This window comes from Phaseolus vulgaris, unplaced genomic scaffold (assembly GCF_000499845.2).
Source record: "Phaseolus vulgaris cultivar G19833 unplaced genomic scaffold, P. vulgaris v2.0 scaffold_15, whole genome shotgun sequence".
Classification (NCBI taxonomy): Eukaryota; Viridiplantae; Streptophyta; class Magnoliopsida; order Fabales; family Fabaceae; genus Phaseolus; species Phaseolus vulgaris.
Genome location: NW_027174084.1, coordinates 193,472 through 210,770, shown reverse-complemented (window position 1 = coordinate 210,770; position 17,299 = coordinate 193,472). Strand labels below are relative to the sequence as shown.

At 33.2% G+C, this 17,299-nt stretch overlaps 4 protein-coding genes across 7 annotated transcripts; 3 read left to right on the top strand and 1 right to left on the bottom strand.

Annotated features, from left to right (window-relative positions):
• Positions 1 to 407: 407 nt before the first annotated feature.
• Positions 408 to 4,354, top strand: LOC137817082 (uncharacterized). The gene is made up of 3 exons (XM_068620312.1): positions 408 to 1,051; positions 2,308 to 2,475; positions 2,577 to 4,354. Exons 1-3 carry the CDS (start codon positions 500 to 502, stop codon positions 4,206 to 4,208), a joined length of 2,352 nt encoding a protein of 783 aa, XP_068476413.1. The 5' UTR covers positions 408 to 499; the 3' UTR covers positions 4,209 to 4,354.
• Positions 4,355 to 5,833: 1,479 nt separating this feature from the next.
• LOC137817018 (UDP-glucuronic acid decarboxylase 6) lies at positions 5,834 to 10,353 on the top strand. 4 transcript variants are annotated; one of them, XM_068620222.1, is made up of 13 exons: positions 5,834 to 5,951; positions 6,706 to 6,828; positions 7,635 to 7,721; positions 7,888 to 7,975; positions 8,290 to 8,381; positions 8,470 to 8,534; positions 8,611 to 8,699; positions 8,860 to 8,937; positions 9,042 to 9,135; positions 9,341 to 9,407; positions 9,481 to 9,544; positions 9,655 to 9,695; positions 9,927 to 10,353. In XM_068620222.1, the coding sequence occupies exons 2-13, from the start codon at positions 6,730 to 6,732 to the stop codon at positions 10,110 to 10,112; spliced, it is 1,050 nt and encodes a 349-aa protein (XP_068476323.1). In that variant the 5' UTR covers positions 5,834 to 5,951; positions 6,706 to 6,729; the 3' UTR covers positions 10,113 to 10,353. The 4 variants fall into 4 exon arrangements, with proteins under 4 accessions (XP_068476323.1, XP_068476322.1, XP_068476321.1 ...); XM_068620221.1 differs by having other exon boundaries at positions 5,939 to 6,129; XM_068620220.1 differs by lacking the exon at positions 5,834 to 5,951 and adding an exon at positions 6,124 to 6,532.
• Positions 10,354 to 11,520: 1,167 nt separating this feature from the next.
• On the top strand, positions 11,521 to 15,441 carry LOC137816984 (ACT domain-containing protein ACR9-like). Its single transcript, XM_068620175.1, has 6 exons — positions 11,521 to 12,148; positions 12,243 to 12,461; positions 12,556 to 12,661; positions 13,111 to 13,462; positions 14,090 to 14,374; positions 15,178 to 15,441. Exons 1-6 carry the CDS (start codon positions 11,986 to 11,988, stop codon positions 15,322 to 15,324), a joined length of 1,272 nt encoding a protein of 423 aa, XP_068476276.1. The 5' UTR covers positions 11,521 to 11,985; the 3' UTR covers positions 15,325 to 15,441.
• Positions 15,442 to 15,915: 474 nt separating this feature from the next.
• On the bottom strand, positions 15,916 to 16,751 carry LOC137816987 (histone H2A-like). The gene is made up of 2 exons (XM_068620178.1): positions 16,406 to 16,751; positions 15,916 to 16,306 (listed from the first exon to the last, which is right to left on the bottom strand). The coding sequence occupies exons 1-2, from the start codon at positions 16,613 to 16,615 to the stop codon at positions 16,067 to 16,069; spliced, it is 450 nt and encodes a 149-aa protein (XP_068476279.1). The 5' UTR covers positions 16,616 to 16,751; the 3' UTR covers positions 15,916 to 16,066.
• Positions 16,752 to 17,299: the final 548 nt, after the last annotated feature.

The window sequence follows — 17,299 nt, the reverse complement described above, 5'->3', positions numbered from 1 at the left end:
AATTTAAAAAAATTTAATAATATAAATTATAATAACTATATACGTAATATTAAAAATATTATTATAATGTAAATAATTATAAAATTATAACTAATATTCATAAATAATAATATAACTAAGTAGGCATACTATTAACATTATAAAATTAATAATATTAATATTATAAAATTAATAATATTAATAATTAATAAATATTTAATAACATTTAATAATATTAATAATTATTATAATATTGCATATAGTAACTGTCAATAATAAATGTCAATAATAAAGATTGGTAATTATAAAAAAGATTTTAAAAAATGATAATAAAATATGTTAAATTATTTAGGAAATTTATTTATGAACTGAGAGTTGGTAAGTAACACGAACACATTTTATAGCGAATGATTATAAGGTTGAATTATAGTTAAAGTATATTTATTAATATGTTTGTAGTATTTGTTGTGGTTATAAAAGCGAAGCATGTTCATCGATGATGAAGTGAGAAGAAGGAGAAATGAAGAAAGTGTTGGCAGTGAAAAGAATGAGAGGGTTGTGGCGAGAGGGGCTCTCTTCGGCGTTCCGCACAGCCCTAGCGTGCGCCATTGTGGGGTGTCTCAGCCTCTACACTCCACCCTCCGTCTCCGCCGTCATCTCCTTCCCGGCATTCTCATACGTCGCAGCCATTCTCATCATCGCCAACCACGCCACTCTCGGAGACGCCTTGCGCGGATGCTGCCTCGCGCTTTACGCCACCGTTCAAACCATGGGCCCCGCCATCTTCAGCCTGTGGCTTATCGGACCAGGGCGGCTCTCCAGGTTGGGAACCGCCGGGGCGGTGGCGGTGGCCGCATTTGTGGTGGTCCTGCCCTGGCCTTACTCCGGCGATTTGATGGTTAAACGGTTAGCGTTGGGTCAGATAGTGTTGGTGTACGTGGTGGCGTATGATAATGGCGTTCACACTGATCCTGTGATGCACCCTTTACGGTTGGGAGCTAGCACTGCCTTGGGTGTTCTTGCTTGCGTTCTGGCCTTGCTTCTTCCATACCCGCGTCTTGCATGCTCCCAGGTAACCAAATCCTTCATCGTATGCATTAGTTCAACATTTTTTTTAAGTTTCCATATATCACAATATTTGTTATTAATAATAGTTCACTACAATTATTAAATAATAATTAAATATAAACTAATTTTAGAAAGAAAAAAATAATTAATTTTCATAATAACTAAATTATATACTATTTTAGAGACTAAAAAGATTATTAATTTTTAAATTAGTTGATAAATAATTTTTAAATTGGTATCTAATTAATTATTAAGGTTTAACTACCAATTTTAGATTTAGTAGCAAAAACATTGGTAGCTAATTAGATATAACTATTTATCAATAATAGAAACTGGTTTAGAAATTCAATAAATTTTTTTAGTTTCTAAAATATAGTATATAATTTAGTTACTATAACAATTAATTATTTTTTGTCTTTAAAATTAGTTTTTATTTAATAATTTTTTTATTGTAGTAGTTAATTATCGTAAAAATGATAGTTACGTGTAATTATGATACATTTACAATATTATGTTTATGATACATGTTTTCAATGTAGTCTTATTATGAAGACATGTTTAAGGTTTAAAGGTTGAATTTGCGAAATTTGGATGTAATTAGTTTCAATGAAACATCATTATTTTTAATATTTTAATATAATATATGAAATAGTATTATTAGAAAAATAAGATGATACACTTAAATTTAGAAAAATAAAATTTAAGCTTAAAAAGTGTCATAAGTTATTAAATATAACAAAAAATAAATTATATATAAATGCAAACAAAATAATACATCATATTTAAGTTTAACACTGACATAATTAGTAATTTCTTTTAATTTAAAAAGTAGGACATTTTGGAGGGAAATAATTGTTTAAAAAGATGGACGGAAAAGTTACCCATCACACTATTTTTTTTTTCATGAAACAACACCAAAAATTCGTATAGAAATGGAATCTATTGAATATAAAAAAACCTTAAAAACTCCTTACGATCGAAACCTTTATTTGGCATTTAAGTGAAATGTTCATTAAAATAGAAAAATCTGTCAGAATTCTTTCCCACAAAGCATTTGCCATTTAAGTGGAATCTTCTCTTCACATCAGTGCTGTTTCTTTTCTATTACTTTTATCCCATACCACCTCCATTTTAGCAATAAATATAGTAAGTTGAAGAGTGACAATTAATTTGAGATCTATAATAAATTATAAACCAAGCAATAAACATAGTAAGTGGAGATAATTCTACAATCTAAATTTTGTTTGGTAATTACTACAGATGAAGGAAAGCTACAAGCTATTAACAAAGAACATGTTGACGAGATTGAAGATTTTCAAAAAATTAATAAGCGAGGAGGACAAAGCTAATGCAATTAGATTAATCTCTGAAGTGAAGTTTTTGAGAACGAAGCGAACCAAACTCTTTTCTCTCATCGCACTCTATCAAGTAAGTTCAAAAACTCATTTTCGATAAAATATTTTATAGTATATACAAGTGGGTACAAATCTCACCTTATGAACAAAAACTTTATTATAACTTTATTACAGGAAGGCATGAAGTGGGAGATAGTTCCATTTAAAAATTTGAAATCCCATTGGTTGAGCCTAATAGAGAGAGTTGAAGAGGTGGATACCAATTTGAGAGGAATGGAGTTGGCTTTAACATGCACCAATTCATTCACAAACAACATTATCAACCAAGACCTTAAACATGGTCTTAATTGCCTTGAGGAACATGTTAGCCTAACTATAAAACAACCTAAACAGGGCTTACGTGGCGCTTCACTAACTGTTCCCGAATCCAATGCAAAAGACATAACACTTTTTCTCCAATCCTTTCAAACCATTCCAACTACTCACAAAGAATTACCCATTTTCTTCTTCTTATTTTGTGCCCAACTCCTCCATAAAAAACCCTTCACCCAAGCTCCAACTTCTTCTCACCACAGTAACAGGAATGAAAATTCTCACAAAGGTAAACAAAAGTGGGCTAATTTGATAGCAACATTGAGAAATACAAATTTTATTCCACCAATTAAAAGCTCTCTCTCTCTGGGCCTCGCGGTATTCTTGGGCTTAGTATACAGCAAAGAAAACGGGCTCTGGGCTGGGCTCCCAGTGGCCGTGAGCTATGTTTCGGGCAGGGAAGCCACATTTAGGGCAGCGAATCTGAAAGCCCAAGGGACCGTGTTGGGCACTGTGTACGGCGTTTTGGGCTGCTTCCTATTTGAGAGATTCTTGCCCGTAAGACTCTTGTCTCTTCTTCCTTGGTTCATTTTCACAAGCTTCCTTCAACGAAGCAAAACGTATGGGCCTGCCGGAGCCATTTCCGCAGTTATTGGGGCCGTTCTAATTCTTGGTAGGGAAAACTTCGGCCCACCGAGTGAGTTTGCTATCGCCAGAATCGTTGAAACCTTTATTGGGCTTTCATGTTCTATTTTCGTGGATCTTATTTTTGGGCCCAAAAGAGCCTCCACTTGTGCCAAAAGGAAACTCTCTCAATGCCTGGGCCCACTCGGTGAGTCCATTGGGTCGTTGAGTCTACTTGCTGGTGAAACCGATTTGGGAGAAAACCTAAAGAGGTTGAAAACGCAAGTTAACGAGCTTAAGAAACTTGTTGTGGAAGCAGAAGTTGAACCTAATTTTTGGTTTCTACCCTTTAATAGTGTTTCTTATAATAAGCTTTTGGGGTCATTGTCGAGAGTGGTGGAGCTCTTGTGGTTTGGAGAACATGCTTTGAAGTTTCTCCAACAAGAATTCAAACGATGTGGGGCTTATGAGAAGGAGGATGTGAACATGCTAAATGGTAAACTTGAACATGCTAAGGAGTTGATTTGCTCATCAATGAAAAATCTTGAGGAGATTTCTAGAATGAAATTTGTGGAGAAGAAGAACAACCCTTGTGATCTTGAAGCAGGAAAATCAAGTGAATGTAACACGTGCATGGTTTCATCAGGTTTAGGAGAAGATGGAATAGAAGAAACAATTGGATGTTTTCTCCAAGTATGTAGAATTGTTGTTGATAACTTGCATGGTGATGAAAGTGAGAAGGAAGTGAAGAGCCAAGTTGTTCTGAGTTTGAGTGCTTTAGGGTTCTGCTTGTTTTCATGCATAAGGGAGACAATAGAAATTGAAGAAGCAATTACTGAAATTGTTCAATGGGAGAATCCCTCTAGTTGAGAGAGAGAGAGATAAATATGTAAGTATTAGTAGTGTTTAGAGTGAAAATGTGTGCACATATCATCACTCTCAATTTAGTATGACATATGATATGATGTAAGAAAATCACTTTTAACAAATGTAATTGGAAGCTGAATTTATATTAATTGGAAACTGAATTTAGAAAGTATAAAGTTTGAACTAAAAATAAAAATTAATTTTAATTATATTACATGAATAAAAAAATATTTAACCCAACAATAAAACTACTATGCAAACCAAATAAAGCAAAGCATAAACTATAAAATCATACATGAAAAGTTGTGGATTCAAATATTTACTTGATGAAACATGCTTTTGAGTACGATGGCTGATTTGAGAGGAATAAAGAAGAAAAAAAAAAAGTAATAGAGAGAAATCTATGATAAAGGAAATGAAGAGAAAAATAAAAGAAAAAGTGAATTGCAAGAAAAGGTAGAAGTACTATGAATAAAATAATAATGAAGACAATCATATATCTTCCTTCAGAAGCATTGCAGTGTCAATGCTGAATTTTGTTTGATTCCGTTTTACAAGTGAGTAATTTTCAATATTAGAATACAAATTAATTTTGTTACTTTTGAATTAATCTGTTTTAATATTTTTAATAAAAATAAATATAAAGAAAAACATTACCATAGAGAAATAAAATTTATAAATAAATTCTTCAAGTTAAGAATAAAAAATTATATTTCCTTGTACATTATATTTCAAGTAGGGAAGGAATTTTATCAATACACTATTTATATATTTCGGGATAAAAACGAGAAAATAAATAAATTTTATGAATAATTGAATAAAGAAAAAGGAGAAAGGTGGGGAAATATAATGTGGTCATATAAAGATAGTTTCATAAAATACTTTATTTTTTTCCTTATTAGGTTGTGAAATGTTTATTGGTTTTGATGATAATGTTTTCCTATTGATTACTTTTTAATAAAATAGTATCTTTATTATATATTTGTCATCTACAAATTTTTAACTCAATATTTTATTTAGAAGATTTGAATCAAATCCATTAATGTTATATTAATAAGATTGAATCGTTTTGATGTATTCATGTTCATTTTTTGATGAAACAATTTTTTTATTAGACTTTATTTACCTCATAATCTAAATCGGAATGTTGAGACGTTGATGGAACATATCTATTTAAAAATAATATTATTATTTTTATTTCAACAATTTAATTAATTGACTAAAAGGTTAAAGGTTAACTTTGAATTGAACTATATTAATTAATAGTTAAAAGGAAATTAAGATCATTTATTGAAACCAAAGTATTTGACAAATTCTCAAAGTAACTATCTATAAATACAAAATTACACAGTAATTACGCGCTTATATTTTTTTTAGAAAATACATAATTGATTAATTGTATTTTATGTTTTAACAAATGTTGTTGTTTTTTTAAATCATAGATCTATACTTTAGGGTTGTTAATTCCTTTAGATTAATATGATATAACCAAAATAATTAAATTAGCTGGAACTTTTATAGGTGTATTCTTATTTTTACTATATTAAATCTGTTATAAAAATATATATAATTTTTCAAAAAAATACATTAAAAAAATATATAATTTAATAGTTGTAAATAAAATTTTCATTGTTTATTATTTAAACAATAGATTATCGTATCTGAGAGACCCTCAAGTTGGACGAAACGTGGAAGCTAACCTAGTACCAAATCTCAGTAGCAGCTGACGTGGCACTGCGCATTTTCGTAAGTAACCTTAAACCTAGAATTGCTGACAGAGTATTCCATTCCCATGCACTTCACCAAATTCAATTTCGTTTGGCAGAAAGAGATATATGATATGATGATATTCCTCAAAATGAATTGAATTGCACTTAAATTTCAAAGTATTATTATTTCTATCATTCGATCCATCTTCAGTTAGGTAGTGAATTATAGTCATAGACGCAAAATTCAATGTGGGGTTGGGTTTGGTTTTTCTTTTCTGAATCTTTACTGCAGAATAATAGTTTGGTGTGATTTCCATTATTACTATTGTCGTTGTCCCGGAGCTTTCACTATGTCCTTCAACTTTCCGTGACTTTCAAGCTTTCCATATTGAATTATGTTTCTCTGGGGGTACTTTTATCTATCATGTGCTTTTAAAGTTTTCATTTTTTTATCAAACTTCCAAATTGAATTTAGAAGTTTGGTGGAATAATTTTTCATATCTTGGTCGTGATTTATTTATATAAATGGGTCTATGATCTTGGAGTAGTAGTAACTTGGTAAGACGAGAGTGGTTAGGGTTGTGTGTGGATTGGTGTTTTTCTGAAGCTTGAGATCAGGTGCTTGACTTGCTCTGTTGCTTTCTTGTTCTGATTACCAGAAAACCCTATTTGTTGCTCCAATTGACCCTTTTTAAATAGATACGAGTTCACATTATTTGGTTTGGGAAATTTATATCCTGTTTAGTTTATCTGTTCTGTGCTAGACATTGATCGACCCAAAATTTTTGTAGGAATTATTTTCTGAGGTCCAAACAATGGCAACGGATTCTTCTAATGGTAATGGACATCACGAGACGACAACAACAAAGAAACCTCCTTCACCATCTCCCCTGCGCTTTTCCAAATTTTTTCAGGTGAGCATTGATCCTTTTAGCTTGATTACCATTTTACATGCAAGATAATTTACATTGCTTGCTTGATCCAACTTCATGTTTTTTTAGTAAAAGTACACGAATGATCATGGCGAATGAGTACACGAATGATCTTGGCGAATGAGTAGATTTAGAAAATGGTGACTTTGAGGATGGGCATTTTGTCTGCATTATTTATTTTACACAATGGAAAAGCTAAACATCTTGGTTTTAAGATTTGAATGTCTGTGTTAAACGTGATCAAAAGAATATTGTGAAGATCTTTTTGTTGATTACAAATTTCTTCTTAAATTGCATTGCACAACTCAGTACGCTTTACTGCTGCCTGGAACACAAACACCAGAAGAAACTTTGAAGAATTGAAAATGATGACAAATGTGGAGTGATTTGTGTACTTTGTCATATATTATAATTTAACCACATGCACTTATCAAAATGTTTGACCACAAACCCAATGTTGTATGCTGTGAATCTTCTAATATGATACAAGTGGAGAGATGATCAACATAAGGTTGAAATTTATTGTTTAAAATTTAGCTGTGTACTCATTATACTGATCTTTTGAACTGTGAAAGGTTTTTTCAGTTTTCCTATTCTTTTGCATAGTGCTAGCTTTGGGTTCTGAATTATGAGAAAGAGAACCACCATGTATGTTCTTAGATCCACTGGTCAAAGTTTGTTAGGTGTTTGTAAATATGGCTTTTGTCAGAATCACCGATTTTGCATAAACCTCTTTTTTCTTGTCTTGATGCCATGTTTACATGAATTTCTTTCATTCTTGATGATAGTCCAACATGAGAATCTTGGTTACTGGAGGAGCTGGATTCATTGGGTCTCACTTAGTTGACAGATTGATGGAAAATGAAAAAAATGAGGTCAGCTGGTTAATGTTTTGCTCATAATGGTATACTTGTGATGTTCATTCATGATGTAACTGATTTTGTACAAATGTCATATATCGTCCTATATTTGATAAATACAGCACCTATAACTGAGTTTGATTTGATAAAGTTCTTTCCCAATATATTTGTGTGTAATCAGGTCATCGTTGCTGACAACTACTTCACTGGATCCAAAGATAACCTCCAAAAATGGATTGGCCATCCAAGATTTGAGCTTATCCGTCATGGTACAGTATCATCTTTGTTTACTATCAACTATCAATGCCAATGATATTGTCACATGAAAGAGAAAGTGAAGATTTTTATTGATTTATCTTTTGCTCAGTAAGCTGATATATTTGAGCTTTTAGATCTAGTTTGTGAACTGTTTTCTGTTAACTTAAGGCGTCTGCATTCAGCTTCACAGTTGTTAGATTAACCATCTCATGCTGTTGTAAGGGAACAATAATGAACTAATAATGCATTACTATGTTCAGCATTACTAAATCCTTTTTGTAAACCAATGATGTTGATGCTAATTACTAATTTGATACCTTGGTAGATGTCACGGAGCCTTTGTTGATTGAGGTTGATCAGATCTACCATCTTGCATGCCCTGCCTCTCCTATTTTCTACAAATACAATCCAGTGAAGGTATAGTTTTGAGAGTCTACTTGCCTTTCTAACCACTTGCCTTGTACTTCACATGCATACTAAATTTAAGGGAGTGATTACTTTACAGACTATAAAGACAAATGTGATAGGCACCATGAATATGCTTGGGCTTGCAAAGCGAGTAGGAGCAAGGTTGGGATTTTTTTTAAATGATAATCTCAAACCGCCGCCATTAGTTGGTCTTAATTAGTTTGAATTTTACTGACAGGATTTTGCTTACATCAACTTCAGAGGTATATGGAGATCCTCTTGTGCATCCCCAACCTGAAAGCTATTGGGGCAATGTTAACCCTATTGGTAGGTTCCTTTATTTCATTCTCAACTTGCCCAGAAGAGCTTCTTAAATGAAACTATTTCTGTTGATGAATATGAACACTAAATAAGTGGAGATATATGTATCCTTTTATACATATTCATAAGGCTGTAGTCTGAGGACTTTAATATATGATAATATCAGGAGTCCGTAGTTGTTATGATGAGGGGAAACGGGTGGCTGAGACTTTGATGTTTGATTACCATAGGCAGCATGGACTTGGTAATATTCCTCTCTCCTTTTCCTCATAATTGCTTCTCATTTTGTTAGTACTTTTTCCTTTGTTTTTTGACTCCTCGAGGTGTTTTTTTATCTTTTCAACATAGAAATACGCATTGCAAGAATCTTTAACACATATGGACCACGCATGAATATTGATGATGGCCGTGTTGTTAGCAACTTCATTGCTCAAGCACTTCGGTAACTACTTGACTGTTTTCTGGTTTAAATTCATGCTATAATGTTGCTACTCTAGATCATGTTTGGTTGCAACTCCAGATCAATCATTGATTTACTTGTTTTAAATTTTACTACTTTAATTTGGTGACTATCTATAATTTCTATTTCTTTCTTAACACTATTTCGATTTTGATTCAATTCTGACATAATTAATGTTTCATTATAGGGGGGAACCCTTGACAGTCCAATGTCCAGGAACACAAACTCGAAGTTTCTGTTATGTCACTGACCTGGTATATATCCTGTAATCTTTGTATCTTTGAATTACTACCTGAATGTGATTATGATTCTTACGAGATGTCCCAGGTTGATGGCCTTATCCGCCTCATGGAAGGGACGAACACTGGGCCAATCAACCTCGGAAACCCAGGTTAGTTTCTACTGCAAGACCTGTATTTGAGTGCTGTTACTTCCTTTGCTGGGAAAGTATATTTACTTTCTCTACACTCAGTTACTTATCTGAGTATATTTACATTCCAGGTGAATTTACAATGACTGAACTTGCTGAGACTGTGAAAGAGGTCAGTTTTAAGCCTCTTTTTCTTTATCAGTAGCATTTACTTATTTTTTTAATTTACACGCTTACTTTCATCGAGCTCAAACTGTGAGTGGTAAAATGTCACTTGGAATTCTTGGTAGAACAGCATGTCCATCGTACCAAATCAATACATCATCATCTATATTTAGGTGCAGTGTTTGAATGAAAATATTTGCTAGAAGTTTTCATCTAATGCTTTGTGGGTGGTTTGCAGCTTATCAATCCAGATGTTGAGATCAAGATGGTGGAGAACACTCCTGATGATCCGAGACAAAGAAAACCAGACATAACAAAAGCAAAAGAATTGTTGGGGTGGGAGCCAAAGGTGAAGTTGAGGGATGGTCTTCCTCTTATGGAAGAGAATTTCCGTCTGAGGCTTGGAGTTGGCAAAAAGAATTAACTCAATTTCGCTCTTTTGGTGGCATATCAAAAGTAGAAATAATAAGTGAGCTGAGTCTGGATGTTTTTAAAACTTTCATCATTATAGGTATTATGATACCGAGAATGTTGGGGTGCCTAAAATTTGGAGTCTATAGCTATCACACTGCTATATTTTGTTTTTATTTAGAAAATTACTACAGCATGTCACTTCAAATTTTGCGGATTAAAAGAGAAGTGAATTGAGCTTTTTTTTTCCTGCATTCTGGTTATATTTTCAACTTTAGGGTGTTATTTGCATTGTGTAGAGTCATGCCATTTACTCTGATGCAAGGTCTACACACAAGTGTATGATGTTAAAGTGAAACTGATTCACAATTTCTCAGTCGAAGTTCATTTTATATTGCATAATTCAGAACAATTATTTTGTAATAAAGTTGTAATAGAACTTCATCATATCATCTTGTCTGGTGTTGGAAGGAACTAATCTGAGTTAGTTTTAGATAATATCATGTAGCTGCTGCAGTCATATTCTTCTCCATAACTTGTCAAAAACCAATTTATAAGCAGATTAATATTGTTCAATTAAATAAAATATACTGATACTATAAATATGTTCTATATTATTATTCAATTATATTTTTACGTTTTTACACAATTTTTTTATTTTATTATCAAGTCACATATTGTTATGTATTTTAAAATTATTTAATTTTATAATAATTACTTTTAAAATCATATATAAGAAGATTTTGTATTAATAAATGGTATAAGAAATTGTGTAGTATATGATAATTAAACTTATGCAAAACTGAGATGCATTTTTACAAGTTTTGTAGTTCTCCAATCAGAAAGACAGTCCTATTATTGGATAATTTTGTATTGACTTTTATTAAAAAAATAGTTGCATAGACTACTCAAGTTAACTCAAAAAATTCATTGAAAAAATAGTAAAAAGTGAAAACATATATGTTCTTGTAAGGGTGATAGAGAGTAACTCCTTTTGGTCATAATAACTCCTCTTCCAATTCAGAATTTATACATTCGATCTTTGGTTCTTGATTTTCAGGTAATAGAGAGTAACTCCTTTTTTATATTTAAATAAATATTTAATATACATGTAATAAATGTTGTAATAATGATGTATTTATATTTTTTTTTCATACATATTTATAAAGTCTTGTGGAATTTTTTATTCTTGAATTGAGATTAAAATATATGTCATTATAAATATACACAAGTAGGACCACTTCACCCTTAGGTAGAATATACAAAACTATATCTAAACAGAATTTTATCTATTTAACTCTTCGTACATAACTAAAAGGACAATTACCAAAAAAAGAACTAATTAATTTATTACTCTAACATTTTCTTACCTAAATCTGGAAAACAAGCCCCTCATTGGGTGCAGTTGTATCAAAATCCACACCATGGATTTTATATTTTATCATTGAAAAATAATAAATCAGTCGCAGTGATCTTACATGTTCTTTTTAAAAACAATTTTCTTGCCATTTACAGAATATCCTGGTCTCTGCTAGAATTTACTTGTGTTTCTTTTTGGTTTCATGAGCATAACGTGATAAGCACATTGAAGCAGAGATGGAAGAAGATTAGATGAAGTTACACGAAATCATAGCCTCAGAAAACAAAAAAGTTAACCACAGTAACCACCTCAACTGCAGTGTTTTCGCGATTGCACGTGTGCTTCTTCGATCACCACCACCTGCAACTTGCAACCATAATAACCATCACGCTACAAAACAATACTTCCTAATCTCATCATACATACATAGATTCCTGTCTTCGATTTGGCATACCCCATGATAATAATATTACCAAAACCTTAACTTTAACCTTAACCAACAACCATCGTTTCGTTTGTGGCTCCTATGATGGGTGTGTCGGGCGCCGATGACGACGTCGTTCAAATCCAGCATCCCAACAACCCCGGCGACCCTTTCATCCTCACCATCAATTGCCCCGACAAGACCGGCCTCGCTTGCGATATCTGCAGTATCATTCTCGATTTCGGTCTCTGCATTTTCAAAGGAGGTTTCAATCTCAAGCACTTTCTTTTCTTAATCCCATTCAGTTCTTCAGTCTATTTCTAATGCCTTTAATACACCCTTTTGAATGTTTCCTTTAGATGTTTCAACCGATGGCGTGTGGTGTTACATTGTGTTATGGGTTATTCCACACTCCCTGTTGCTTCCCATGAATTCATCTTATCTGATCCTCAAAGAACGACTTCAGGGGATTTGTCCGCCTTGTTTGGCCTCCTTTTATATCTTCCAGCAGCCTTCCAGATCTTCACCTGTCTATCTGTTGAAGTTCTGTTGCCTTGATCGAAAGGGATTGTTGCACGGTAATGGAAATACTGTCTCTTGAAATCATGTTTCGTGTGGTGTGTATGTTTGTGATCATTGTCTTTCTTTGTTGTTGGTTATGTATGGTCGTAGATGTAACAAAAGTGCTCTCGGAGCTTGAACTTACCATTCAAAAGGTGAAAGTGACCACAACCCCGGATGGTAGAGTGTTGGACCTCTTTTTCGTGACAGATAACAAGTGAGTGAGTGATGAATTGGATTAGTAAAATCAAGAATATGAAGTTTTTGTAATGTCTTGGTGGAATATGTTGATAATCCTATTTGAATCTCTAGTTCTTTTGATATCAGTTTTGCTGTTCTTCAAGACTGTTATGCTTATCAGATATTATCTAAGAATTTGTTTGGGTGAACATCTCTGGTATTTCAAGTAAAAGAAAATTAAATTACATAGATGAAACAAGCTTTTTTATATAAGTTCAAATTCTAATTTTGCAAAAGTTCATACAAGGAAGTTTATTTCATTTTTTCTAAAAATACTTATAAAGAAGTTTATATAAGACTAAACTCTAAAAAATTGTACTCCATTAAGGTTTTTCTTAAATGGCTGATCAAGTTATTACCAATATTTTGGTTATAACATCTTAATGCTGCTTATCAACTGCTAATTATATTTCAAGTGTCTTTTAGGGAACTGTTACACACGAGAAAGCGACAAGATGAGACATGTGAAAGACTGAATGATATTCTTCGAGGCTCGTGTATCAGCTGTGAGCTTCAATTGGCGGGTCCAGAGTATGAACATAATCAGGGTATCTCTTCTCTGTCTCCTGCGTTAGCTGAGGAGTTATTTCGATGTGAGTTATCAGAAAATGAAGTTCGTTCTCAAGCTCTTAGCCCTGATATGGCAAAGTTGAAGAAAAGCAACGTAACACTAGACAATTCCTTAAGCCCAGCTCACACGCTAGTTCAAATACGATGTGCTGATCACAAGGGTCTTCTTTATGACATTATGAGAACATTGAAGGACATGAATATAAAGGTATAGTTTTCTCAACCGAGATTATTCATGGCAAGGCACCTAGTTTCATCCAAGTACCGTGCTCTTGTCTTTGAAGGACATAATGTCTCCATTTGTTGTAGTTTTGATAGGTTGCACCTGTCAGCATGAGTCATTTATGTTGGTAATTTTATTGGAGTAGAACACTTGCATGCTGCTTATTCAATCAACCAATCAATATCATTTTCGTTCTTTGCGAAATACCCACAAAAAAGAAAGACATAATGATGGCTTCTGGAAGAAAAAAGTGACTGACTCAACAAAACTGACAGATTTTATCACAAGGGCTCTCCATTCTCAATTTTGTTTGTCAGTCAGCTCTAAAGCTAGAAGAACCACAATCATGCATCTGATTTTGAAAATCTGTGGGTTGATTTCCATACTTTTTTGTGTTTTGTGAACGTACTAGTTACTTTTAGGAGACACCATTTTGATTGAGGTAATTAGATGGTGCAAACTTCTGAAGTAACTTTCATATATCACTAATCATTCATCTGATCGTGGATAAAAATTCTTTGTATGAAAATTGAAAATGTCTTGAATTTCTGATTTTGCTGTCAACTAAAGCATTTTAGCAGTTTGCTGACACTCGTAAATTTTTCTTCTTAGATTTCATACGGCCGATTTTCACCCAATTCCATGGGATATCGTGAGTTAGATATATTTATTCAGCAGAAAGAAGGAAAAAAGATTTTGGATGTGGAGAAGCAGAGTGCACTATGCTCTCGTTTGAAACTGGAAATGCTTCATCCATTGCGAGTAATCATTGCCAACCGAGGACCGGATACTGAACTGTTGGTCGCTAATCCTGTTGAGCTATCTGGAAAAGGAAGACCTCGAGTTTTCTATGATGTCACGTTTGCTCTCAAAACACTTGGAATTTGTGTTTTCTCGGTAAGAAAATTCAGAAATCTGATACCAAATCTGTAATATCTTTGTTGCTATAAAATATAACTGCATTTCAAAATAAGCATTGATATATACTGTTGCATTTAGTTCTGTGTTTGTAGCTTAGCTCCTTTTGTGTATATACTATCTGTTTGTTTTGACATTGAGAGAACAATTCTCACACTTTAGAAAAAATGCAAACTTCACTGTAAATCTTTAACTGAGATTAATTTGGATACACATCCCAGTTTAGTGACTTACATCCACAGTTTATAATAAACTCTATCAAAATCAATTCTATCCAAATTTAAAACAAATGGGTCCATAGTTCCTTCCCCTTATTAAAAAAAAGTGAGGGTCATTTGGCAGTTCCAATGTAAGCATACTTTGACTTTGAGTAAATAACTCATTCACTGTCAATGTAAAAGGCTTTTATATAATCATCCAATAAAAAATCATCATATATGATATGTTGTTTTCTTCACAATAACCATATTAGCAATTATAGCTACTATGACATTTTATTGGTTAACAGTGAAATAAATTTATATAAAAAAAGACTTTAAGTCTAATTTAACTTTAGAAGTTTTCCTTCACTTATATATTATATATACCATGAAATGTATAATGTATGTTTTTATCTAGTCAATGTAATCTCTAACACATCTCCAACTGTGCAAACCTCACCCATATTCAATTGTTTTGCATGCTTGGGTCTTGGAGAACTATCAGTAATCTTATCTGCTTTTAGTAAAATATTAAGCTTATGAAAAATAAAAATCTAATCACTTGGTCCCGTTTTGTGATAGGCTGAAGTGGGAAGGCATTCAACATTAGAGCGTGAATGGGAGGTATACAGATTTCTCTTGGATGAGAATTGTGAGTTTCAATTAACAGGTGTTGCTGCAAGAAATAAGATTGTAAATAAGGTTAGAAGAACCTTAATGGGTTGGTAAGTAGTATTTTCATCACAATACATATACGAATTATATGGGTGTTGCAATGTGCGCCATGTACCATAGACTGTTCTCTGATTATTAGTTATATGTTCATCATTGCTTGTTCGCTTTGTAGTTCCACTCTCCCATATTTGATATTCTTAGCTTAAGGGTTTAAAGGAAATAAGATGCACGAGATGTTTCAGATTCTGTTGCTTCGTGTCTACTATGATGCACGATAGAGTTCACAGCCAAATTTATCGCAATAAAAATAAAAACCAATCTCGCAAAAATATGCGAAACCCATTAGACACAATTTACACACAATGCATCTGTTTGAAACAGATTCCAAAGCATATATGAATCATTGGTCCTTCAGAGCAATACAGTTATTTGAAATAGTTAAAAACTTAAACCGACAATGACTCGAGTCAAATCAAAAACAGAGCCAACAAGAATCAGATTAACCCATTAAATGCGCAATGGAAATTGGCACACACCATTGTGCAACCTTCAGTTATTTACCAACTTAGAATCCTAGGAATTTTTTTCTCTGTATCCAAAAGGTAAAGCATACCAACAATAAATAGAGATACCATAGAGAGAAAATTGGGTGAAAACAAGAGGTTTCGATAAATGAACAAACTTCTTCAAACAACACAATTAGATGAAAATACAGTGTTTCAAAACATCAAACCCCCTTCCTGTTACAGCCAAAGCACCCTAAACACTGATATACAGAACTAAATTAAAATATACTCTAAGCCTTCTTGGGAGATTTGGTAGCTTTAGATGGAGATTTGGGCTCCTTGACAGCCTTATCGGTCTTCTTGGGCAACAGAATAGGGTTAATGTTGGGAAGAACACCACCGTGGGCAATGGTCACACCAGAAAGCAATTTCCCCAATTCCTCATCGTTCCTCACAGCCAAAAGCACATGTCTAGGAATAATCCTGTTCTTCTTGTTGTCACGAGCAGCATTCCCAGCCAATTCAAGCACCTACACAATCCAATCCAACACCAAGACACAATCAATCACCACAACACAAAACTAACAGCACTCAACAATCACTGATTAGTGCAATTAATGCAAGGTTACCTCAGCAGCTAGGTATTCAAGAACAGCAGCCAAGTAAACGGGAGCGCCGGTTCCCACACGCTTCGCGTACCTTCCTTTCTTCAAGTAACGCCCTACTCTTCCGACAGGAAATTGGAGTCCCGCCCTAACGGACCTCGTGACCGGCTTCTTCTTTGGCCCGCCGCCCTTTCTTCCTCCGGCGCCCTTCTTAATCTTTCCACCGGTTTCCATGTCGGAACCCTAGAAATTAGCTAAGCTTGAAAAATAACAAAAGTGAGGAACGAGAAAGGTTAAGGGATGTTGAGCAGAATTGCGTGTGATGAAGGAAGAAGGTGAGTCGACACCGTGTTATAGATATAGTTTTCCACGCTCAAGTTCTCATTACAAGGATACGGTTTTCACTCACGTATCCGCCGTTGGATTCGATTTGATCTACGCTTCCTGTTTCTCTATTTGGCAATCCGTGTGCTTCTGAATGACCAATCAGGTGCCGTCATTTTTCAACGTTGTGGATTAGTTATTTTTTAAATGAATTCTGAAAACAAAATCTCCAGAAAATACTTCAAATATATAAACACTGCGTGTAGTAAACTAAGATTTACATGAAAATTAAAAACAAAATCTCTTCAAAGCAAATCATAACTTACTCTCTACCTTAATAAAACAAAATCAAACACTTGTTACACTTGTAATCTCTAGGACAATTAGAAGTAAATATTAAAAACTTCAGAATTGTAGAATGATGAAAAAAAATATTCTGCTTATGATAAACTAATATGATCAATTATCTTCTTACCAGAAATAATATATAAAATAAAAATAAATAAAAAATTACTTCTATCAGCAGACTTTCTTATTTTATATTCAAGAATATGGACACGATATAAATTTAAATATATTAGCATAACTCGTTAA

Bases quoted from the DNA above. Each gene is read 5' to 3' on its own strand.
- LOC137817082 (XM_068620312.1), top strand. From the start codon at position 500: ATGAAGAAAGTGTTGGCAGTGAAAAGAATGAGAGGGTTGTGGCGAGAG. The intron at 1,052-2,307 runs GTAACCAAATCC...TAATTACTACAG, and splicing joins CGCGTCTTGCATGCTCCCAG to ATGAAGGAAAGCTACAAGCT. The intron at 2,476-2,576 runs GTAAGTTCAAAA...ACTTTATTACAG, and splicing joins CTCTCATCGCACTCTATCAA to GAAGGCATGAAGTGGGAGAT.
- LOC137817018 (XM_068620222.1), top strand. From the start codon at position 6,730: ATGGCAACGGATTCTTCTAATGGTAATGGACATCACGAGACGACAACA. The intron at 8,938-9,041 runs GTAATATTCCTC...TTTTCAACATAG, and splicing joins CCATAGGCAGCATGGACTTG to AAATACGCATTGCAAGAATC. The intron at 9,696-9,926 runs GTCAGTTTTAAG...GGTGGTTTGCAG, and splicing joins TTGCTGAGACTGTGAAAGAG to CTTATCAATCCAGATGTTGA.
- LOC137816984 (XM_068620175.1), top strand. From the start codon at position 11,986: ATGATGGGTGTGTCGGGCGCCGATGACGACGTCGTTCAAATCCAGCAT. The intron at 12,462-12,555 runs GTAATGGAAATA...GTATGGTCGTAG, and splicing joins TCGAAAGGGATTGTTGCACG to ATGTAACAAAAGTGCTCTCG. The intron at 14,375-15,177 runs GTAAGAAAATTC...GTTTTGTGATAG, and splicing joins TTGGAATTTGTGTTTTCTCG to GCTGAAGTGGGAAGGCATTC.
- LOC137816987 (XM_068620178.1), bottom strand. From the start codon at position 16,615: ATGGAAACCGGTGGAAAGATTAAGAAGGGCGCCGGAGGAAGAAAGGGC. The intron at 16,307-16,405 runs GTAACCTTGCAT...TGGATTGTGTAG, and splicing joins TTGAATACCTAGCTGCTGAG to GTGCTTGAATTGGCTGGGAA.